The sequence below is a fragment of the Vipera ursinii genome (genome assembly GCF_947247035.1).
Source record: "Vipera ursinii genome assembly, chromosome: 3".
Lineage (NCBI taxonomy): Eukaryota > Metazoa > Chordata > Lepidosauria > Squamata > Viperidae > Vipera > Vipera ursinii.
In genome coordinates, this window is record NC_139516.1 from 594,619 (window position 1) to 617,905 (window position 23,287).

The following is a 23,287-nucleotide window of genomic DNA, read 5'->3' on the forward strand; positions in this document are numbered from 1 at the left end:
CCCCCCCCACCTGACACCTGCTAATCCCTGCCTGTCAGGGGCCAGTGGCAGCCCCCTCCCAGGGAAGACGGGTGCGTGCTCTCTGGATGTGCGTGGGGGTGGGAGTTGGGGGTCTGGCCCCTCCATCTGAGCCAGCACTTCTCTGCCTTATTTAGCTCCCCGCCCCACCGCCCTCCTCAGCGGCTTTCCTTGGACACGGCTATTAATAGGGGGAGGGCTCCAGCTGCTCCTGCCTGTCAGGCCCCGCCCTCCTTAGGAATTGGGCTGCCCTGTCCCAAGTACCCCCCCAATGGGGGGAGGGGGCACCCTGGTTTGCATGCAGCACGTGCGGGGGCTTCCTTGTCCCCCCCCCCAGGCTGCAGAGGTTGCCTGCTGCAGCCCAAAACTGCAGGCCAGGGGTTGGGGGGCTGCCCTCTGCCCTTCTCCCCCACCCAGAGGCAGGGAAGTGGGAAACAGGATCCCCCATAAACAAAGCACAGCCAGGGGGCAGGGATGGGGGAGAACCACCTCGGGGCTTTAGTGGAACTGCTGCAACCTCCCTCCCTTCCCACCCCCTGGGGGGGGCCTGCTGAAATGCTTTATTCTCCTAAAGCTCAATGAGCTAGTCCCCCCCCCCCCCCCGCAAGTGGGGCTGTGAACCAAGACAGCCTCCTTGGGGTTCCATTCTTGACATGGGATGCAGAGATGGGACAGAGGTCTATTTTTATTCCCGTCCAGGCTGGGGGGGGTCGTCAGAGGGGCAGTTCAGTTTGCAATGCAGTTTCCCTCAAATTGTGGGGAGGAGGATGGCACAGGATTGAACCCCCCCCTCCCTGGCTCGCTGCCCCTCCCGCTGTGCTCAGCCCCACTTCCTGGCCAGGAGAACCTTGGCTAAATTTGGTAAAGTGCCCGGCTGACCAATCGACTGGTGAGGCCGGAGGCGATTGGCCCCGGGCAGGGCTGCCTCTCCTGGCACCCAATCGGAGGGGTTGGGGGGGGGGCCCTGCCGGGCTCCGGGATACAAATGGGGCCGGGCGGGTGGCGGGGCAGCGTTTGCCACCTGCTCAGACCGGAGGGGGACACGGAGGTTCATTTCTGTGGGTGGCTCTGGGGTGACACCTGCCAACATGGTAAGCATGGTAAGACCACGGGCACGGAGCCCGTTGAAGGACGGCGCCAGGATGGCTGGAGCTGGCCCTCCTGCCAGGATGCCGGACGGGACCGCCGACTGTGCACAGATGGCCGGCTGGACTGGTTGGTCGAGTGTCTGATGGGACAAGCCGGCCCCGGGGCCCAGGGCCAGCGCAGAAGCGGCGAGGAAGCTGCCAGGACACAAGCCGTGCTCTGGCAGAGCCGCTCTGTGTGAGGCCGGGGGGCACCGCGACCCGTTGGCCGAGGCTGCTGGGGCGACCGGAGGGGGCAGGGTGGGTGGTTGGGTGGACTGGGCAGGCCGGGCGGTGGGGGTGGTGGGGGACATCTGGTGGGCGACTTCTGCTGCTTGAGCTGAAGGGGTTAGGGGAGGTCTGGGGGCAAGGGGGGGGATTCGGCGTTCCTGGGGACCTCCGGCGAGGCGGGAGGGCTGCAGAGGCTGCGAAAAGGCCGTGGGAAAAGCTGAGCCCCGGATTAGGAGGCGCCAGGACCGCTTGGGCATCTCACAGCCCCAGGAGCCTCCTGAAGGAGTAACCCGATCCGCAGGCGGACAGGTGCGGGTCCAGCTGGCAGCCTGCCTGCAGCCGCCCCTAGAAGGAGCTCCCGGCAGCTCCAGTTTGGCTAAGAATAGCTGGTGTCTCAAGAAGCATCCTGGCTCTGGCCGGCTGCCTCTGACCGAGGGACCAAGGAGGAGGCCAGGAGGCCTGGCAGCCAGGAGGGAGGGCAAGAGCAGCTGCCCCCAGGAGGAGGAGGAGGAGGAGGAGGAGGAGGAAGAGGAGGAGGAGAGCAGCCAGATTCTCCAGCCAGGCAGACCTGGAGACTGTCTCCCAGCAGCTCCCGGGACCTCAACCTGGGGCTCCGTCTGAGGCCGTGCTTGGAAGGAGCAGAGGAACAGAGGATGGGGTTCCCTGCCCAACCTGCCCTTCTCTGGCAGTCCTTCCCCAGAGGGGACCCCGTCCCTGGATGTGGCAGCTGCTTCCCTTTGAGCCGAGGAGTAGAGGGGTGGGTGGGTGGGCCGCTGCCCTGCTCTTGGGCTGAGGAGCCCCCGGTGCCCACAGAAGGTTGGCAGGCAGAGAAGCTGCGAATGGCCCTGGGACTCAGGTCAGGCGGGACGGGGGGGCACTGGTTTCCCCTAGGCGGGCCCCACTGGGCCCCCTCCCCGGCCCTCGGTCACCCCCCTGTTTGCCTTGCAGACGGACCAGCAGGCGGAGGCCCGCTCCTACCTCAGTGAGGAGATGATTGCGGGTGAGTGTGCCGGATGGGGGAGGGTGGGGAGGGCAGCCCTGGGGGGGCATAGGAGGGAGGAGTGGGGGGCTCCGGGTGCCCAGAGGGGCCTGGTGGAGTTTGGCCAGGGGGTGCCGGTCCTTGACTTATGGCCACGACTGAGCCCAAAATTTCTGTTGCTAAGTGAGACAGTTGCTAAGTGAGACATGCCCCATTTTACGACCTCCTTGCCACCGTTGTTAAGTGAATCACTGCAGTTGTTCAGTTAATAACATGGTTGTTAAGTGAATCTGGCTTCCCCATTGGCTTCGCTTCTCAGAACGTCGCAAAAGGGGACCACCTGACCCAACTGGGACGCTGCGACCATCATAAATATGAGTCAGTTGCCAAGCCTCTGAATTTTGACCACGTGACCTTGGGGGGGGTGCCGCGGGGGTTGCAAGTGTGAAAACCAGTCGTAAGTCGCTTGTTCAGTGCCGTTGTAACTCCGAGCAGTCACTAAACGAAACTGCTGTAAGTCCAGGCCACTTCTGAATGTTTGGGCTTGGTGCCCGGCCCAGTGGCCATCTTGGCAATGAGCAGAGCAGGGAGGTGGGGGTGGCTGCCTTTCTCTGGCAGAGGATGAGCCCCCCCTTTGTGCCCCCCCTGCAGAGTTCAAGGCCGCCTTTGACATGTTTGATGCCGATGGGGGGGGCGACATCAGCACCAAGGAGCTGGGGACGGTCATGCGGATGCTGGGCCAAACGCCCACCAAGGAGGAGCTGGACGCCATCATAGAGGAAGTGGACGAGGATGGTGAGAGGGGGCAGAAGCCGGGAGGGGGGGCGAGGGGCCTGGGGAGACCCCCCTGACTCTGGGCTGGGACCCCCCCGCAGGCAGCGGAACCATCGACTTCGAGGAGTTCCTGGTGATGATGGTGAGGCAGATGAAGGAGGACGCCAAGGGCAAGTCCGAGGAGGAGCTGGCCGAATGCTTCCGCATCTTTGACAGGTGGGTCTCTGTTAGGGCCCTGTGTTCAAGTCTGAACACTGTCTGAACTGTTCTAGGGTCTCCCGTTTAAAAAGCTGGTTGGACTAGAAGACCTCCAGAGCTCCTTCCTGCTCTGGTTCTGGTCTCAGCTGGTGTTGAGGCCGCAGAGGTGGGGCGGTCCGGGGCTTCCCGAGTCCGGGGGTGTGTGTGCTTGTGGCACTCAGGTGGACTGGGCAACCGGACAGGGTGGGCCCTCCGTGGGGGAGATGTTTGCCCGGTCTCAGCTTTTCCGTCCCTTCCCGTTTCCTGCCAGGAATGCCGATGGTTTCCTAGACGCTGAGGAGCTGGTGGAGATCTTCCGGGTCTCTGGGGAGTCGGTCACGGAAGAGGAGATCCAGGAGCTGATGAGGGACGGAGACAAAAACAACGATGGGCGGATTGATTTTGATGGTGAGCAGCTCAGATGGACAGACGGATGGAGCTTCTTGGGGGCTGACCCAGAGCTCTCCTTCCCCCTGGCCCCCAGGGGGAGAAAGGACCTGACCCAGCCTTCTCCCTACGTGGAGTTTGGGACCCCAGGGGCCAAGACCCCCGACCGAAGCCCTTCCTGGAACCCCTGAGCAATTCAGGTTGGGGGGCGTGGTGGGTGCCCCTTTGGGGGGGGCTACCCTCCTTGGCTCCAGACCCCATCTGGGAGGGGGTGCTTGCTGCCCATCCTCGCTGGGGGGGGCTGACCCATCTCCATCTCCCCCCAGAGTTCCTCAAGATGATGGAGGGTGTGCAGTAAAGCGTCGAGACATTCCTGGCAGACTGGCCAGTGGGAGGGGGCATCTCCCCCCAGCCCGGAGTGCCCCAGCCCCGCCAAGACCCCCCACCGAGTCCCCTGCTCCTGCACCAGCTTCCTCTGCACAGCTGAGAGATGCCTCCTCGGCAAGACTCTGGATCCCATCATCCCCACGCTCTGAAAGCCTGTCTTGAACACTGACACCTCAATAAAGAGCAGCGGACTGGAAGCCAAAGGGCTGCGGAGCTGAGTTTGGTCGTGGAAGCATCATTGTCCCTCGCCCCCCCCCCAGAGGCTGCTTGGCTAGGGGGAGGGAGATAGGCAAGACCCCCCACACCTCCCTTCCTGTCCTCTGGGTGGGCCCCATCCTGCCAGGCAGGTCATCCAAGGAGCCCACTTCCCTTTGGAGGAACTAAACCCCCTGGAGGGGGAAGGAAGGGGGTGCTCTGGGAGGGGTGGGGCTCCTGCCTGTCCCAGGCTGGCTCAAGGGAGAAAGCAGAGCATGGTGTGTGTGTGGGGGGAAGGAGGCATCTTAACATCTCCCACCCCGCCTGCAAGCCGAAAGGCAGGCTGGCCTCTGTGCCCGGCAGTGTATCTGCCAGCCTCTTGAAAGAAATGGAGTATCAGTAGGGCTGCTCTATGGTGGCAGCTGAGCCCCCCCCCCACAATGGCTCTGGATCCCTTTCCTGAGTGAGGGGCACTGCCCCCTCCTCCTCCTCACCATGGAAGGTGGCTGTGGAATGGGAAGCCGAGCCCTCCCTCCGTCCCATCCTTCCCTTTCTCCTATTTCTTTCTTCCTCCTATCCCTCCCATTCTTCCCTCCCTCCCTCCTTTTTTCTCCTATCTCGCTCTCCCTTTCACTCCCTCCCTCCCCTCTCCACTGTTAGCAGTCTACTCTACACAACAAAAGTAAGCAGTAAAACAATACACCCCACAGGGAACGAGGAACAATGCTCAAAGTGTTCCAAGCTGGTTGTAATCCTGCTGGGGCAGCTCTCCACCTCAGCGCCCCCCCCAAACGCCCAGGGCCAGGACTACACCTGTCTAAGGAAGCCCCTCGGGGATGGGCTTCCCAGGAGGGGCTGCCACCTAAGGAGACATCCGAGGGGAGGGGCTGTCGAGGAGCACCAGTCCTCTAGGGATGGGGAGGGACAATTTCCTCCAGAAAGGCAGTTTCCTGGCTCCCCTTGCCAGCCAAAGCTTGCCCCTTCAGCTGGAGGTTCTCAAGAGGGAGGGAAAATCCCCCTAGACGTGCCCGCGATCCGTAGTCCAAGGGGCTCCGTGTGAAAAGGACAGGAGGATCCTAAAGGCTGGTGCACACCATGGGCCCTGGTATCCCGGGACCCCCTTTTGTGACCTTCTGACCAAAGCCAATTCAATGGGGAAGCCAGATTCGCTTAAGAACGGTGGCAAGGTAGGTCGCAAAACGGGGCAAAACTCGCTTCGGTCTGGAGGGAGATTTGAGGACAAGAAAATAACCGACATTAAAAACTGGAACTCTGCCGCGTTTTGGAGGAGGGAGGTCTCCCAGCTCTCTCTGGCCTTCCCTCCTGCTCTGCGGGGCGGCTTGGAAATATTGCTCCCCCACCATCTGGGGTACTAGGCACAAGTGAAAAACGACCATTTTCTGACCACGGACCATCAAGGGATAGGAATACCAGTCTTTTATCACTGGAGCTAAACCAGGGCTCTTCAAACTTGGCAACTTTAAGACTTGTGGACTTCAGCTCCCAGAATTCCTCAGCCAGCTGGCTGAGGAATTCTGGGAGCTGAAGTCCACAAGTCTTAAAGTTGCCAAGTTTGAAGGCCCTTGAGCTAAAACTATCTCACAAGTGTTTTTTAAAAAATCAAGCTTTGTTTAAAACAAAAATACAAGAGTATTTCATCTATATCCTTACAATACTAAAATTGTTGACATGGAAAGGTGTGGGAGATAATTACTCCCACTCTGTCTTAAATAGCAGCTGGCAAGGGTTTAAACTGGACACCCCAGAAGGGCACAAGGTGGTATCGATCCATTACAAATCTCTCATTTTTCATATTATTGCCGATGACAAAAAAGACATTATAAAAGAATAATGCACTGAACCCAACCTCTATTCCTCAATTTTGTCCAGAGGAATAAGGAATAGGTAGAAATGTAAAAATGAAAACTGTAATGCAGCTCCCACCCACGACATTTTCCCCTTTCTCAGCAAATACAAGGGAATTCAAATTACAGAATAAGTTGGAAGGGACCTTGGAGGTCATCTAGTCCACCCCCCCTGCTTAAGCAGGAGACTGTCTACCTTACAGATAAATGGCTGTTCAGTCTCTTCTTCAAAACCTCCAGTGTTGGAGCGCTCACAACTTCTGGAGGCAGGTTGTTCCCCTGATTGTTCTGTCAGGAAATCTCCCTAGTTCCAGGATGCTCCTCTCTTCAATTAGTTTCCATCTGTTGCTTCTTGTCCTGCCTTCGGGGGCTTTGGAGAATAGGTGGAACCCCCCCCCACTTCTTTGTGGCAGCCCCTCAAATATTGGAAGACTGCTATCTTGTTGCTCTTCTCTTCATTAGACAAGACATACCCAATTCTTGCAACTGTTTTTTGTATGTTTTAGCCTCCAGACCCCCGATCATCTTTGTTACTCTTCTCTGCCCTTTTTTCAATTCACTGAAACCCATTCCCAAACTCAAACAGGCATCACTTTATAAAAACAAGATAAGTTTATTTATACATTAACACCACGAAAAAAAGCCAGTTAAACTTTATAATGATCTATAATACAATAGGGGCCGACGTAGAGAAATTACAAGGATAAAACAGAAGACAGAAAAGACGTTCTCGTGCCCCCCCTCCCCCACCAGTGAAGGGGTGTGCTGGCTGGGAGGACATCAAGTATCTTGACTCTTCATATGTTTTCGATAGGATTCATGGAGGTGTTTCTTGTAGGCTGTGTGAAGAGACAACAAGGACTGATTAAGGAGCCCGGAGAAGGTTGAGGGGATTCGGTTTTGTGTTTACAAAGAAGGGCAGAGGCGGAGCCAAATGTTTTCTGGGTATCAGATCCTGCCCACCCCCACCCCCCAACAGAGCTGGGCAAAGATGCAAGGGCACGGCAATTCCTTTGTGCAATTGTGTGCCTGCTCCCCTGCAGCCACGAAACTGTGCAGCTGTAAAAACTATGCAGGTAGTTCTCTACCTACGGCCACAATTGAGCCCAAAATTTATTGTGGCTAAATGAGAAATTTGTGAAGTGAATTTTGCCCCGTTTTACAACTATTCTCGCCACAGTTAATCGAATCGCTGCCTTGTTAAGTTAGTAACACGGTCGTTAAGTGAATCTGGCTTCCCCATTGAGTTTGCTTTTGCAAAAATATGACCCCGGGACACAGCTACTCTGAACCAAGCAGCTGAATGTGGATCACATGACCACGGGGATGCTGCAACGGTCACAAGTGTGAAAAATGGTCATAAGGCACTTTTTCCGGTGTCACTGTAACTTCCAACAGTCACTAAACGAATTGTTGTAAGTAGAGTACTGCCTGTACAGCACAAAGCAGCTGCCTTAAAAAGACAAGATGCCGGAGAAGGTAACCCAAAAGGAACCAAGTTGCTTGCCTCCACCATTTTCAGACCAGAAAGATCCAAGTCCTCATGAAGCTCTTAAAATGAAGAAAAGGACCCCACCCCAGCTGAAGTTGCATTCTGCAACTCTCCCTCAAGGCTGGGGGGGAGGGGGAGTAGCCCTTCCAAGGGCTTCCCTTCTCAGGAGATTTACTTGTTAGCATTTAATTCTGCCTTTATTACTTTATAGGTAACTAAGATGGTGAAGATGACTAATACTCCTTTTCCCTCCTATTTTCCCCACAACGACGACCCTGTGAGGTGGGCTGGGCTGAGAGAGGGGACTGGCCCAAAGCCAGCCAGCTGGCTTTCCTACTTAAGGCGGGACTAGAACTCCCCACCACCTGGTTTCTAGCCACCAGTCCAAGCTGACTTGGCTGCTCACCTGTCTGGTTCTTCCAGAGCTCGGCGGCCTCTGTGTTCAAAGGACTTTCCACGTTTGGCTCTGAAGGGGCAAAGAAGGACCCAAATCCCGTTTTTTGTAACAGAATCAAATTCACCTCCCTCCTCCCTGCTGTCGCGGGACGGGGAGCTCTGCTCTGCCAGGGAGGGTGGCTTGGCAGCAGGCCTGGCACAGGGCAGTCAGTTGCACGACTGTTCTGTGTGGAACCAGGAGCCCCCCACCTCCAGGCCACGGAAGCCCCAGGGTGGCATCCCCTCCCTTTCAACTCCACTTCTTGGGGTGCAGCTCAGATGCTTCATTGGGAATTCCACAGCTGGCTTGGGGGGGGGGAGAAATCTTCCTCCTGCTAGCCCCCACCCATTCCATTCCCCTCTTTCTCCTCACCTCCCAGTAAGCTCTGGACAGAGAGCAAAATGGTCCGGACGTCGTAGAGAGCTGACCACTTGTCCTTGAGGATGTCCAAGCAGATGTTCCCCTGAAGGTCCACGTTGGGGTGGTAGCAGGGGGTGAGGAACTTGACAGTGGGGGCGTTGTAGGGGTACCCGCTGGGGAACTCCAAGGACAGCTTGTACCTCAGGTCCTCATAGACCTGCATTTGCAAAAGGGGAGGAGGAAAAGATCAGGTGTGGCATGGGGGAGGGCAGGACACTCTGTGCCCCCCCCGTGGGGTCCCCGATAGTTTCCTTCACCATCTGTTTTTCTGCTTGAAAGTTCACTGTCCCAGAGTGTGGCTGGTCGTCTGCATTCTTTGGGGGGGATCTGCCCAGAAACCCCTCCCCCAACAGCCAGAGAGGGTTCTGCCTTGTCAAAGAGGCTTCTCTCCCCCAGGAGCTCCTGATGACCCACAAAGAGCTCCCACGAGGACATCAGAACCCCCCCTCCCCCCATGCCTGCCAGTGGGGTGGGCAGACAACCTGCCCGTTCACCAGCCCCGCTTCTTTCACGCGTCTGAGCGTTCCCTTGTCAACTTCAGCGCTTGGCAACCGGGGCCGCGCCTGCCTCGCCGCTTTATTTGCAGAGCGTGAAAGGGGACGGAGCCCAACCCCGGCCCTCCTTCCTCCTTGGCCCGCTCACCGTCCCAGCCACGCCGTTGATGGTCCCGATCCACTTGAAGAGATTGTCCGACTCCGGGAAGGCCGAGATGCCGCTGTCGCCAGACATCTGCCGGGAAAAGCCAGGCGGATCAGAGGCGCCCCGGAGTTACAGGGAGCGGCCATTACCCTCCGCCGCTCGCGGGGGACGCAGGCGGTCGCAGGCGGGGAAAGCCCCCCCTCCTCCCCCCCGAGGCTCACCATCAGCGTCATCAGCTCCTGCTGCAGCCTGCGGGGCGAGAAGGAGAGAAGTCAGCCCGGCGGCGGCGCCTGCCCGACCGGGTCGCCCGAAGCGGGCCCCGCCAGCCCCCCCAGGCGCCCCCGCCGGCCGCCCTCGGCCCACCTGCTGCGGACGGAGCCCCGGGCGGCGCCCCCGCCGGATTCGGCCGCCTTGCCGGGGCCGCGGGCGACGGCGCCGGGGTCGTCGTTCTGCGAGGCCATGGAGGGCGCGGGGAGAAGAGGCTGGCCCGGCTTCGGCTGCGGTCGCGTCTCGCCCTGCGAAGCGCTTCTTCGGCCGCGGCCGCTGCGCGAGTTTGAATGTTGCAAAGCTCCCGGGGCTCAGCCAATCGGCGCCCGGCTCGCGTTCGATCTGCCCAATGGCGGCGCGCGCGCCTAGCGATTGGCCGCCGCGGCAGCGTCGCTCGGCTAGGCGTGGGCGGGGCCTCCTTCCAGAGTCGGGGGGGCGGGCGCGGCTGCCCGGGGCTCCGCCGGTCGACCTGGCAGGGCTGTTGTGAGATTGAGGTGGGCGGGGCTTTGGGCGTCCGGGAAAGCGCGGCAGGGGATGATGGGAGGGAGGCTGCGGTGACTTGGCTCTTCTCCCTTCTTCTGCCCGGGGCTTCTCATTCTCCAGACACCCACACGTGTTGGAGAATGGGTGGAGATCTGCTTGTCCCCAAACGGGGCGGGGTGGGTGGGATTGTTCCCCCTCCAGCAGATCGTCTTTTGCGGCGTTGAACGCTGCTCCCGGGATTGAGAGGCGGTCACAAGAGGTGGTTTCCCATTCGATCGTTGGCTTTTCACCCCAAATATTTTTTCCCCAAGTTCATGTCCCGCCACCGTCTCTTGATTTTAGCGGTGCACAGGGAAGTGGGGCGGGGGAGGTACGGGAGCACCCGCGGTAGGAGTAAAACAGACGCTAGGTTAAAAAAAAATAACCTCGCAGAGTAGACCAGGGGGTAGGCAACCTCGGCTCTTTTATGACTCGTGGACTTCAACTCCCAGAATTCCTGAGTCAGCTATGCTGACTCAGGAATTCTGGGAGTTGAAGTCCACGAGTCATAAGAGTAGACCAACCTTGGCAACTTTTAAGACTTGTGGACTTCAGAATCAGAATTGAGCTGGAAGGCACCTTGGAGATCTAGTCCAGCCTCCCATTAAAGCAGGAGACCCTGCACCATTCCAGACAGGTGGCTGTCCATTCTTAAAAACCTCCAGTGATGGAGCAGCACCGGTGACTTTTGGAGGCAACCTCTGTTCCACTGATTAACTGTCCTCACTGTTAGGGAGTTTCTCCTTAATCCCAGGTTGCTTCTCTGCTTGGTTGGTTTCCATCCATTGTTCAACTCCCAGAATTCCCCAACCAGCTCAGTGAGTCCCAAAAGCAGTTCAGACAAAGCTTCACAACTGCACGTAGTGCACTATTCTGCTAAAATCCCTAGTGTTTGGGGGGAGGGGAACGCATCATTGGGCATCATCTACACACCCCCAGTGACACCCCAACCAGCTGGGTGACCTCCTCCAGCAGCTTCATACTGATGCAATAAAGCAGGAGAGAGAAGCAAGCTCTGCTGCTCCCGCTGGATCGGGTCCCTGGGGCGGCCTCTCCTGCCCCACAAATGCCCAGCGGAAGTGTCCCTAAGGAAGGAGAGGCAGCTCTGCCTCCCACCTGCTCCGAGCTACTGAATAGCCAGAGAGAACGAATAAGGGCCCGGAAAGAGATTGTGGGCCCCAGCCCAGGTCATTCTCGACTTTTCCATCCCCTGCAAAAGCCGCAATGGCAGGATTTGTGCAACAAGCTAAGCAAAAACAACACACGTGCAAGCTTGGTGAAATGAGCCTGGCTGACGCTGAGCTTGTTGATCAGAAGGTCGGCAGTTTGGCGGGTCGAATCCCGAGTGCCGCGTAGCAGAGCGAGCGCCTGTTACTCGGCCCAGCTTCTGCCAACCTAGCAGTTCGAAAGCACGTAAAAAATGCAAGGAGAAAAATAGGGACCACTCCGGTGGGAAGGTAACAGCGTTCCGTGCGCCTTTGGCGTCTAGTCATGCCGGCCACATGACCACGGAGACGTCCTCGGACAAGCGCTGGCTCTTCGGTTTGAAACGGAGATGAGCACCGGCCCCTAGAGTCGGAAACGACTAGCACGCGTGTGCGGGGGAACCTTTACCTTTTATTATTACCAGGCCTTTGTTGGTAAGGAAGGGTGCAACATTTAGGATGCAACCTTTTAACTCGCGCACTAAATGAATTTCGTTGACAGCTTTCCCACCAAAGCCCTCTGGGGCTGAGGGGTCACGGTGCCCCTCTGCATGCCAGCGAGGGAGTACCCTTCACCCCTTGCCTGCTCCTCAATCCTTCAAGGAGCAACGAAGGTTCAAAGGTTCAATCAGAAGCCTTTACTTTTTTCCACTCGTTCTGAATCCTCCAACAAAGCAAATACAAGATTCCGAATACAAAATTGGGAAAGGAGGAAAGTGCCCGGAGGGATCCTCTGCAGGGAAAGGGCTGAGGGGAGGCTGCCCCCCCAATTCCTGGGCTTCTCAGGAGCATCCCTGCAGTCCTGTCCCCGGTAGACGAGGGGCAAGAGACCCTGGCCGGGCCTGGCTTTAAGTCTCCCGCATTTCCTCTGGCAGGGAGGGGGGCTGTTGCTGCGGTAACGGCTGCTCCCCGTCACTGCGGAGGGTCTTCATGTATCTCTGCATCTTCACAATCATCCAGGAAGGGATGGTGAAGGGCTTCAGCTCCTCCAGCTTCAGGTCCTGAGACGCCCTGGGGGCAGGAAGAGGAGGGGGAAGAGGAGGAAGTGGTCAAGACTGACAGCTTTTCCAAGGGATGGGGGGGGGCTGGGCCACCGTCTGCCCTGCTCCGGCCTCCTGGGAGTGGGCTGAGCTCACCTGCTCCCTGAGCCTCACCTGTACTCCTCGCTGGCAGCCAGGTCCTGGATGTCCTCCTCCAGGAGGAGGTAGGCCTGTGCAGGGAGAGACCGCCAGGGTATCAGGGCAGGCCAGCCCCTCCTGCCTGCGGGAGAAGCCCATCCCATGACCGGGAAGGAGCCACCTGCTCCCCCCCCTGCTGCTTCTCCCCCTCCCCCCTTTCCCCACTGACCATCTTCCCTCCGGTGGCCCTCATGTACTGCTCCTGAGCCAGCCAGTGCTTGTCTTGCGGGTCTGCTGCGTACTGGGAGAGAAGGGGGGGGGGTGGAAGGCAGAAGTGAGGAAGCAGCTCTGCTGTCCTTCAGGATTTGGGGGGGGGCGGGGCAGGGGGCACTCAGAGGCAATGCCAGGGGCTACACAGCAGGGGTCTCCAAACTCTTAAGACCTGTGGAGGTTATGCCTGGCTGGGGAATTCTGTTGGAGTTGAAGTCCACAAGTCTTAACGTGGCCAAGGATGGAGACCCCAGGAACAAGAGGGGCCTCCCCCGGTGGAGAAGGAAGCGCGACCCTTGGCCTGGTGGAGCCAAGCAGGCGGCTGCTGGCAAGACGGGGCAGGGGGCCGCGCAGGAGCCCCCCCAGTGGAAAAACAGAAACAGGATTAAGCCAAACCTCATCCCGCCTCTGCGCGAGAGTTTACGTAACCCTCAACTTACATCCATAAAAGAGCCCGGAATTATGGCCCTAAGTGGTAACCGTCATTAAGTAGGTCGCCATGTGAGCCCACCTGATTTTACAACTTTTGCAGCAGTTAAGCGAACACAGCTGTTCTTAAATGAATCATTACAGGCAGTCCTCCATTTACAACAGTTCGTTTAGTGACCGGTCAATGTTACAACAGCACTGAACAAAGGGACTTAGGACCGGTTCTCGCACTTGTGACCGTTGCAGCATCCCTGATCAAAATTCACACGCTTGGCAACTGGTTTGCATTTACGGTCTGCCAGGGTCACGTGATCCCCTTTTGCGACCTTCCCCGTCAATGGGAAAGCCACATTCACTTAACAACCGTGTTTCTAACTTAACGACTGCAGTGGTTCACTTAAAAGTGGCAGGAAAGGTTGTAAAACGGGGCGAAAACTCACTTAACAAGTCTCACTTAGCATCAGAAATTTTGGGCTCAATTGTGGTTGTAAGTCAAGGACCATCTCTACTCAATGAGCATTTTTTGCTGGAAACTGGAAGTAAACACGAATTTATCACAAAAAACAACCTAAAATGGCAGTGGTGTGGGCATGGGATACTGCACAACCACCTTAAATGCAGGCTGCCTGCCAAGTGCCCAAAAGGCTACCATAATGGGGGGTGGGGGGGGTAGTGGTCCTCAGAGCTTCCACACCGTGTCTGTCGGTCGTAAATCAGGCTATCTGTGATCAGGTGCCAGCTTCTCTCTCCTCTGCTCTTGGCCGAGGAACCGTGGCGTTCTTGCCGAAAGCAGGGTCCTCCCTGGGGCGTGTGGGCTAATTCAGAAATGCCCCACCCACTCAAATTCCCAGTGGCCAGGTGAGGAGGCAGGAAGATTCCCCTCCACCCCCCGGGAAAGAAACCGCACTGACCTTAAACAAGTGGGGGTGCTTGATGTAGAGTCTGCCTCTGGTGCCCCCCATCCCGAGGGCCCTGAATCCAGATTGGGAACGGTTAAAGCCTCCAACGGTCAAGGGGCGACCCCCACCCCCTTTGAAGGAGGACGACTATGACGCTGGCTACCCCTTACTTGTTCGCTCTTGACCCAAGGACGAAGCTCGTGGTCTCCGTGAGGCGCAGGGGGTCCCACTGCAAGGCCAGAAGCGAGTGGACATCAATCCGTGGCAGGAACTGACCAGAGCCTCCTTGGACCTCTCTGGAGGCTCCCCGGTCAGTGGCCTCCGGATGGGTGGGGCCCAAGTCTAGCCCCTGGGCTCTGCCTCAAAGAGGCTGCTCCCCCCACTGCCCCCTCCCCCTGGGATGGCTTTGCAAACTCAGGGGGGCTCCGTGTGGCCGGCGTACCTTCGGACCGTCCCTCTGCACTGGCTCACAAGACTTACTCTTCCCCCTGAAAAGCAGAGAGGGGGTCTTGGGAGGCTGCCGAATCTGTGACGGCCAAACGTCGCGCGTTTGTCCTTCCAGGGGAGGACCTTTCTTGCTACCCCCCCCCCTCCATACCATAACTGGTTGTGTGCCAGGTTCGAATCTTGGATGCGCCTTCCAACCCTCACCCTTATAAAAGGACACCCCCCTCCCATTTCCTCTTATAACGGGAGGTTTTGGCCAGAGGGGGGGGATCCCAAAGCTTCACTGGGAGAAGAGGGGAAAATGCAGGCAGGTACAGATTGCCCCCCCCCAAAACAAAACAAAACAAAACAAAAAAACCCCACTGTCTGGAAACTCACATGCTGACACCTGACGCACCTCGGTCACCGGGCTGGTTCTGTCCTGGCGGTCTCCCCTTCCTCTGCCAAGGAGAAGACCCCCTCATCAATGTTTCCTGACCGCCCAAAGGCGGCGCCAACCGCCTTCTGCCAGGGGCTCCCCCAATGGCCTACCTTTTTCGGGATGGGGCTCCCCTGCTGGCTCATTTCATCTTCCGGGGGCTTTGCCCGCTGCAGAGAGACAGAAAGTGGTGCCTGCAGAGCAAGAACTGCTCCTTGCCCTAGGTGTGCGGGCTCCCTGCAGTGATGGCCAGGGGCTTCTCCCAGCAGGGAGGCGAAGGGACCCTCAGCGCCTCAGCCTGCTCCCCCCCCAAGCCTGGCTTCTGGCCCTTACCTTGATGGCCGGCAGCTCGTGGGGAACTCTGGCTATCGGCCTCTTCGCATCGCAGAACAGAAGCTTGGCCTGCAGGGAGAGGAGGGCCGGTCAGAGCATCCCCAGGAGGGCTGGTCAGTGTCCCTGAGCCCCCCCCCCCAGGCTGGTGGCTCCAGAGAGGCCAACGGCCTGTGAAGGCGTACCGAGCTTCCACTTCCGTTAATTTGAGCAGCTTAGGGATGTGCTTTCGATGGTCACCCTATCTCAATACTCACGTTTTATTAGTTTATCAAAATATAAAATGCAGAAATAAAAAGAAAAATGTGAGTAATGAGAAAGGGAGGGGAGGAAAATGTGTACGGTAAGTAAAGCACAGATCTCCGGCCCCTTTTGGCACAACAGAATAAGGCAATAACTTACAACCTCAACTTTTTACTTTTACGTACTGGAATAAGTATGTAAATGTTACATTATATTATATTATGCTGCAACCGAGCATTACCCTCAATCCGCAGCTTGCTAGGGCTCCCACTGGTCTTGGCCCAAACAAGGCAGAGATAACTGAAGAAAAAGGTGAGGCAGGGCCTTCCCTTCGCCCAGGGTTGGCTGCCCACCCCTCTCCCCCCCCCGACCACCCTGCACTGCAGCCACAGGGCCCCCCCCACCTGCTCCAGGCAGCTGCGACACGTCTCCTGGATAAGCTGCTCTGTGTCCACGTCCTCGCCCACGTTCTCGCGCACGTTCCCTGCCGCCTTTTGGAAAAACTGGAGAGAAGGGAGAGCCCCCTCAGAGCCAGAAGGCTTCGCGACACCCAGGACAGAACGGGTGGCCCTCCCGAAGGATGCATTTGCAGGTAGTCCTCGACTTACGACCACAATGGAGCCCAATATTTTTGTTACTAAGCGAGACAGTTGTTCTGTGAGTTTTGACACAGCGACCGTCATAAATATGAGTCAGTTACCAATCATCCAAATTTTGTTTGCGTGACCGTGCGGATGCTGCTGTGACGGTTGTAAGTGTGAAAAACAGTCACAACGGTCACTTTTTCCACTGCTGTTTTCAACTCGGTCGCTAAGCAAATGGCCGTAAGTCGAGGACTGCCTGTATTGATTTAGGACCTTACCCGCTGGCCGGCCTTACGAGATGCAGCCCTGGCAGACTGGCCACCAGCCCCAGACCGGCCGCCCCTCCAGGATGTCCAGCAGGGCGATCCCGGGACCCCCTCCGCCCAGACCGCTGCCTGGGCCGGGCGTGGGGAGGCAGGGGAGCCTTGGCACCGCAGGTGGGGCCGGGGCAGCTGGGGGGGGGGGCGTGCAGGTGCCCCTCTCCCCCCCCTCCCCGCAGCCCCCTACCTTCATGTACTTGCCGAAGACGGCCTGGATCTCCTCGTTGATGCTGGGCTGCAGGACGGCGCGCAGCAGGTCCATGGAGACCACGGGGTCGGTGAAGCTGCAGCGGCGGGGCGGGGAGGAGAGGGTTGGCGCCCGTCCCCGCGTCGTCTCGACCCCCACCCACCCCACCCCAGCCCCCACCCCAGTCCCGGGAGGGGGAGGGGGTACCTGGTCATCATCTGGGAGCGCCGCCCCCGCCGCTGCACCAGCCGGTGCTTGATCATGATGTTCCAGGGGCTCTGCGGGGGGGGGGGAAGAAAGAGGGGGGGTCAGAGGCGCCCGCCAGCCCCGCCCCATCGCTCTCCCCCCCCCCCCCGCCCGCAGGCCCCGCCCTCACCGCCGCCAGCTCCCCCTCGCCCGCCCCCGCCGCCGCCGCCGCCTCTTCCTCCTCCTCGTCGTCGGGCTCCTCGTCCTGCGCCGGCGGCGGCTCGACCTCCCGGGCGGCCCCCATGCTCCGCCGAGGCTCCCCGCTCGCGGGCACGCCTCCCTGACGTCACCGCCGCGCGACGGACGCCCCCCCAACCCGGAAGCGGCGAGCGTTGCCCGGCAACGGCAGGCTTAGCCAGCTCTCTCTCTCTCTCTCTCTCCCCCCCCCACCCCCGTCCAGGGAGGCCCCTCCCCCCCGATCGAGCCCCTCCCCCGGACTGCTCTGCCCCCATGGAAGGAGGGCGAGGGGCTCCTTTGACCCCCGTGGGGGGGGGGTTTCCAGTCTTGGCTCACAAAGGGGGGGTGTCTTGGACCTGGAAGGGCAGACGGCAACTGAAAAATCTCAAAATCTCCTTTGCCAAGCAAGAAGGTCGTTAAGTGAAGTTTGCCCTGCTTTACGACCTTTCTTGCCACAGATGTAAAAGGAATCGCTGAAGTTCTTAAGTGAATCTAGCTCCCCATTGACTTTGCTTGCCAGAAAGGTCGCTTACTGGACCCGTGCCCTTCCTGGCTGGCCTATGCAGCTCGAGAGGCGACACGAGGCTGGTTCCTAGCAGTCATCTCTGCTTCTCTGAGTGAGGGTCACTTCCCCACCGCCTTGAAGGAGGCGGTGGTGAGACCTCTCCTCAAGAAGCCCACCTTGGACCCATCCTCTTTGAATAACTTTCGTCCAGTCTCCAATCTTCGCTTCCTTGCGAAGGTTGTTGAGAGCGTGGTGGCGCACCAACTTCCTCAGATCCTGGATGAAGCGGTTTATCTAGACCCGTACCAATCGGGTTTCAGGCCGGGCTACAGCACGGAGACGGCATTGGTCGCTCTGATGAATGATCTCTGGAGAGCCCGGGACAGGGGCCATTCCTCTGTCCTAGTCTTATTAGACCTCTCGGCGGCTTTCGATACCATCGACCATGGTATCTTGCTGCGACGCCTCAGGGGACTGGGAGTGGGAGGCACGGTTCTGCGTTGGTTCTCCTCCTTTCTCCAGGGTCGCTCGCAGTCGGTGCTGACAGGGGGACAGAGGTCGACCCCGAGGCCTCTCGCTTGCGGAGTCCCTCAGGGGTCGGTCCTCTCGCCTCTCCTGTTCAACATCTACATGAAACCGCTGGGTGAGATCATTCGCAGTTTTGGAGTAGGGTACCATCAGTATGCTGATGACACCCAGCTTTTTATCTCAACTCCAAACAATATCAGTGATGCCCTAGACGTGATGTCCCGCTGCCTGAAAGCGGTCCGGGAATGGATGGGGAGAAACAGGCTTCAACTGAACCCGGACAAGACTGAATGGCTGTACGTACCGGGAAGCCAGGAGATCCAGAACGTCCCACTGCTTAACATTGGGGACAAGTTACTTCCCCCTGTTGATAGGGCCCGCAACCTGGGTGTCCTCCTAGACTCGCAGCTCTCCCTGGAAGACCGCATTGGAGCTGTGACCAAGGGGGCCTTCTCCCGGGTTCGACTAATTCGCCAACTACGGCCTTATCTGGACCTGGATTCCTTACGTACAGTCACCCATGCCCTTGTGACATCTCGCCTAGACTATTGTAACGCTCTCTACATGGGGCTGCCCTTGAGATCCACTCGGAAGCTTCAACTGGTGCAAAGTGCGGCGGCACGGACACTCTTGGGAGCCTCCCGATACTCCCATATCACACCTCTCCTCCGTGCGCTGCACTGGCTTCCGGCTGCCTTCCGTGTGAAGTTCAAGGTGCTAACGATGACTTACAAAGCCCTACATGGCATGGGTCCGGACTACCTTCGGGAGCACCTTCTGCCGATGTCAGCACCCCACCGTCCTGTGCGCTCCCACAGAGAGGGCCTCCTCAGGGTGCCACCGCTCAAGGAATGTCGGCTGGTGGCCCCCAGGGGGAGGGCATTCTCAGTGGGTGCGCCAGCCCTCTGGAACACCTTACCAACAGAAATCCGGATGGCCCCTGACCTCCGTACCTTCCGTCGCGACTTAAAAACTTTCCTGTTTCAGCAGGCTGGCCTGGCATGATAGCGTTAATTGGGGTCCCAGTTTGTGTTCATTAGTGTTTCTTATTATCTTTATTGTTCAATCTGTATACCTTCCTTCCTCTGTACACCGCCCCGAGTCCCTCGGGAGAAGGGCGGTTTATAAAAAACTAATAAATAAATAAATAAATAAATAAATAAAGGGGGAAATCACGTGACCCCCGCACGCTACCACCGTCATAAATACTAGTCAGTTGGTAAGCGTCTGAATTTCGATCACGTGACCGTGGGGATGTTGCAATGGTCGTAAGCGGCGGTGGGATTCAGGCGGTTCGCACCAGTAGCTGATTTTTTGTGGTCCGGGCCCAGAACGGACTTCCAGAAGTGGCATCCACACAGAGAACCGGTTGTTCCCTTATTCGAATCCCACCACTGGTCATAAGTGTGGAAAAGGTCATAAGTCACTTTTTTCAGTGCCGTTGTAACTTTGAACGGTCACTAAATGAAAGGTCGTAAGTCAAGGACCGCCTGTGGTCACCACTGGTGGGACTAGAGACTATGGGAGAGTCTCGGAGGGCAGCCAGTTGGCCTTACCAATGTTCAGCCTGCCGGGCTTCCTCCTGCCGGTTTCTTCCCTTTTTTAAAGAATTGCCGCGTCTGGCGCAAGGGAGACGTGACATCATGCCCGTGCCTGCATTAGAAGTCATGACAAGACATTTTGTTTTTGGTTGTTGACTCCAGTGAGGTGGCTGGATGGAGTCACCGAAGCAGGAGGCGTGAGCTTAAATGGACTCCAGGAGATGGTAGAGGACAGGAAGGCCTGGAGGAACGTGGTCCATGGGGGCGCGATGGGTCGGACACGACTTCGCAGCTAACAGCAACAGTTCCAAAGGTGCTTTTTTCAGTATTTGAGGGACTGCCACAAAGAAGAGGGGAGTCACATAATTTGCCAAACCACCAGAGGGCAAGACAAGAAACAATGGTTGGAAACTGATCAAAGAGAGAAGCAACCTGGGATTAAGGATAAACTTCCTGACAGTGAAGACAATTAACCAGTGGAACAGCTTGCCTCCAGAAATTGTGGACGCTCCATCACTGGAGGTTTTTAAGAAGAGACTGGACAGTCACCTGTCTGAGATGGTATAGGTTCTCCTGCTTGAGCAGGGGGCTGGACTAGAAGACCTCCAAGGTCCCCTCCAGCTCTATTCTATTCAAAACTGGACTTTCTTGTTTTTCTTTGAAGACATTTCACTTCTCATCCAAGAAGCTTCTTCTGCTCTGATCGGACGGTAGGGAAGGATTTATACTCCTTGCAGACAGCTGGCCATCTGCCTTCTTTCAGAGGGTCGTTGAGGTCACCTGGAGGTTTACCTGTGTCTTCAGGATCACCTTAGTGGTGCAAATGGGCGTGGAGCCTTCAACACTGCTGAAAGAACTGTGTTGTAGCCTGGAGATAGATGGTGTCCTATTCCTTCCTCTCTGTCGTGAGAGGGCTGTTCACTTTTAACCTAGATGCTCTTCTTGACCCCTCTTTCAAGCCAGCGGTCCTCTCTGTCCAGAATGTGGACTTTGTTGTCCTTCAAAGTCTTTCAAAGGCAGATGGACTGCTGAATCTTGTCCTGATGGGTTTGTTCTCCTATGTTGTGCCACGTGACTGAGAATCTCCATAGACAAATTTATATAGCCGCTCAACTCACACATAGGTGACTCTAGGCAGCATACAACATTTAGAAAAATTATAAAAGTCTATCACAAAACAAAGCTCAGGTTTCCTGCCTGAGCAGGGGGTTGGACTAGATGACCTCCAAGGTCCCTTCCAACATTATTATTATTATTGTTATCATTATTGCCATTACAAACTCTTCCGGCTCCCTCCCATGGCAGGAACAATACAATCGGATTCACCACTCAGCCCTATCTCCGCCTTTCCCGGCCTGTTGACGAAGCCAGATTATATCAGTGAATGTCTCTCTGTTTTGTCAAAGCTTTCATAAGGATGCTTCCGTGACTGGGTGAACTGGAAATGGCTTTGAATTTTGAAATTGGAAAGGGTCAGGGAAAAGGCAGGGCTGCAGACTTCTGGAGGGCAGGCTGGCATATGGGCATTTCTGGATGAATGGGCAGTGATTTGGAGAGCTAGAACGGAAAGGGTGGACACCAAGTGCCTCCAGGAGGTCAGCAATTCCAGGGTTCAACTTTTCCTCCAGCTGTGTGTGTGTGTGTGTGTGTGTGTGTGTGTGTGTGTGTGTGTGAGAGAGAGAGAGAGAGAGAGAGAGAGAGAGAGAAAGAGAGAGAGAGAGAGAGAGAAGTAAAGGGATATGACCAGCGGACCTTGTTCTCTGACTTCTGATCATTCTTCTTTGGATCAAGAGGCTTGCGCAATAAATCCGCCTTTGGGAGGATCCGCCCAAGGTCATCCCTGGATTCTGGAGAAAGGATTGGAACTGGCACATTGTGTGGAGCTAATAGCAACAATGCTTGTTGCTGTCAGCCACCCATGCTGTAAGATGGGTGGCCATACAAATCTTTAATAAAAGAGGACAAAAGAATTTCCACAAAGCCTCCCTCCTAACTAAGGCCATGCTGGCGTACAGGATCTTTCCCTGGACCTTAGGGGGATGGCCTTAGGATGGCAAGGGATCCAAATAGAAAATGCCCAAGGCTGACCACAAAGACGAACTGGAATGATGAAATGAAGGTCAAGAAATAATAAATAGGTAGAAGATCATTAAAAGAGATCCAGCCTAGAATGAAGGGGAAACTTCCCAACAGTGAGAACAATCCACCAGTGGAACAACTCGCCTCCAGAAGTTGCGGGTGCTCCATCACTGGAGGCTTTTAAGAAGAGACTGGACAGCCACTCGTCTGGAATGGGCTAGGCTCTCCTGCCTTGAGCAGGGGGCTGGACTAGAAGACCTCCAAGGTCCCTTCCAACCCTATTATTCTATGTTCTAAATGTAGAGAGGGTCAGGCTGGCCTGAAAAACATCCCACCGCAAACATCAGGTGGGCTAGGCGGGTGTCTCCCTGGCACTTACAGCTGGGCGCCACCCAGGGCCCAGTGCAAGACACTCTGTGTTGAAGTGATTGTGTCTGGCAGTCTGGAGGTGAACTTCGTGGACTTAATGGATAGGAAGCTGAGAGAGAATCATGGTGGGTTTGAGTGTAAATAGCTAAGCGAGTGGCAAAAAATATTGAAAAGGAGAGGAAAGGGTTAGGGCGGTGATTTCAAGTATCTCAGTCCCTGAAGGTGATTGAGTATCGCGATAGGCACCTTTACGCAGGGGGACTCTGTCGGGATGCTGCCTCTTGTGGGGCTGAGCCGGCTGCCTCCCACCCAGCGTGAATGGCTCTCCAGGTTGGCAAGAGGGGAAAAAATCTCCTTTTTGGCTCTTTGTTCCTCTTCCTTAATCTTTAGGGTTGCGAGAGATTGATCTATCGATCGATCGATTGATTCATGCATTCATCTCGTCTGGTCTCATTGAAATGTGGCACACTCCCACCAAAAGGTCAAGTCTCTGTTCTGAAGGGGCAAGTGACCCTTGCTGAGCTTGGCAGACTCCAGGCTTGTTAGCTGCTTGGAGTGGACCTGCCCCTCCCTCTCCCCTGGGCACCCTAACCCACATCCTGTAGAGCAGCCCCCCCTATGGAGACTTGGATGACCCCCAAACTTGTGATCAATTTGCAAGGCATTGAAGATCTGGCTATTTTCTCAGGCATTTACAGCAGGTGAGTAGATCAGCCCTGCTCTTACTGATGTGGGGTTTGGGGTTTTTATGGGGGGGAAGAGAGAGGGATACCTGGAATTGCATATGGTGGGTTTTCTACCTTGTAATCTACCTGGAGTCTGAATAGAATAGAATAGAATAGAATAGAATAGAATAGAATAGAATAGAATAGAATAGAATAGAATAGAATAGAATAGAATAGAATAGAATAAGAAAAAAGAATAGAATAGAATAGAATAGAATAGAATAGAATAGAATAGAATAGAATAGAATCTGGAAGGGACCTTGTAGGTCTTCTAGTCCAGCCCCCTGCTCAAGCAGGAGAACCTATCCCATCTCAGACAGGTGACTGTCCAGTCTCTTCTTAAAGATCTCCAGTGATGGAGCGCCCACGATTTCTGGTGGCAAGCTGTCCCACTGGTTGATTGTCCTCACTGTCAGGAAGTTTCTCCTGAATTCCAGGTTGCTTTTCTCTTTGGTCCACTTCCAACCATCGTTTCTCATCCTTCCCTCTATCTCTTGTGTGAGAAGGAGAGAAAACGGCGTGGGTATTACGTAATAATTATATTTTCTTATCCCATGCTTTTAATTTCTTCCTCTTACTATTTTTACTGCGTATTTATTACAATTGTATACAAGCTGCGTATTCCTGGAGCTTTGGGCTGCTTGCGATATACAGTGTTTTCCCTCCTTTCTCTGCTTTGAATAACATTGCTTAT

General features: G+C 56.4%; 3 protein-coding genes across 5 annotated transcripts; 1 reads left to right on the forward strand and 2 right to left on the reverse strand.

The window, feature by feature from the left end:
• Positions 1–994: 994 nt before the first annotated feature.
• Positions 995–4,329, forward strand: TNNC2 (troponin C2, fast skeletal type). 2 transcript variants are annotated; one of them, XM_083359186.1, is made up of 6 exons: positions 995–1,109; positions 2,322–2,373; positions 3,004–3,147; positions 3,228–3,342; positions 3,635–3,771; positions 4,077–4,329. In XM_083359186.1, exons 1-6 carry the CDS (start codon positions 1,107–1,109, stop codon positions 4,106–4,108), a joined length of 483 nt encoding a protein of 160 aa, XP_083215312.1. In that variant the 5' UTR covers positions 995–1,106; the 3' UTR covers positions 4,109–4,329. The 2 variants fall into 2 exon arrangements, with proteins under 2 accessions (XP_083215312.1, XP_083215311.1); XM_083359185.1 differs by having other exon boundaries at positions 1,013–1,118.
• A 2,472-nt stretch (positions 4,330–6,801) lies between these two features.
• Positions 6,802–9,723, reverse strand: UBE2C (ubiquitin conjugating enzyme E2 C). Its single transcript, XM_083358568.1, has 6 exons — positions 9,548–9,723; positions 9,406–9,433; positions 9,188–9,274; positions 8,498–8,702; positions 8,096–8,155; positions 6,802–7,036 (listed from the first exon to the last, which is right to left on the reverse strand). The coding sequence occupies exons 1-6, from the start codon at positions 9,643–9,645 to the stop codon at positions 6,978–6,980; spliced, it is 537 nt and encodes a 178-aa protein (XP_083214694.1). The 5' UTR covers positions 9,646–9,723; the 3' UTR covers positions 6,802–6,977.
• A 2,078-nt stretch (positions 9,724–11,801) lies between these two features.
• DNTTIP1 (deoxynucleotidyltransferase terminal interacting protein 1) lies at positions 11,802–16,948 on the reverse strand. 2 transcript variants are annotated; one of them, XM_083360959.1, is made up of 13 exons: positions 16,800–16,948; positions 16,631–16,701; positions 16,424–16,520; positions 15,737–15,835; positions 15,093–15,161; positions 14,873–14,929; positions 14,720–14,781; positions 14,337–14,382; positions 14,065–14,123; positions 13,907–13,967; positions 12,526–12,597; positions 12,333–12,388; positions 11,802–12,189 (listed from the first exon to the last, which is right to left on the reverse strand). In XM_083360959.1, the coding sequence occupies exons 1-13, from the start codon at positions 16,911–16,913 to the stop codon at positions 12,027–12,029; spliced, it is 1,026 nt and encodes a 341-aa protein (XP_083217085.1). In that variant the 5' UTR covers positions 16,914–16,948; the 3' UTR covers positions 11,802–12,026. The 2 variants fall into 2 exon arrangements, with proteins under 2 accessions (XP_083217085.1, XP_083217086.1); XM_083360960.1 differs by lacking the exon at positions 11,802–12,189 and having other exon boundaries at positions 12,333–12,438.
• Between the last annotated feature and the right edge of the window lie 6,339 nt (positions 16,949–23,287).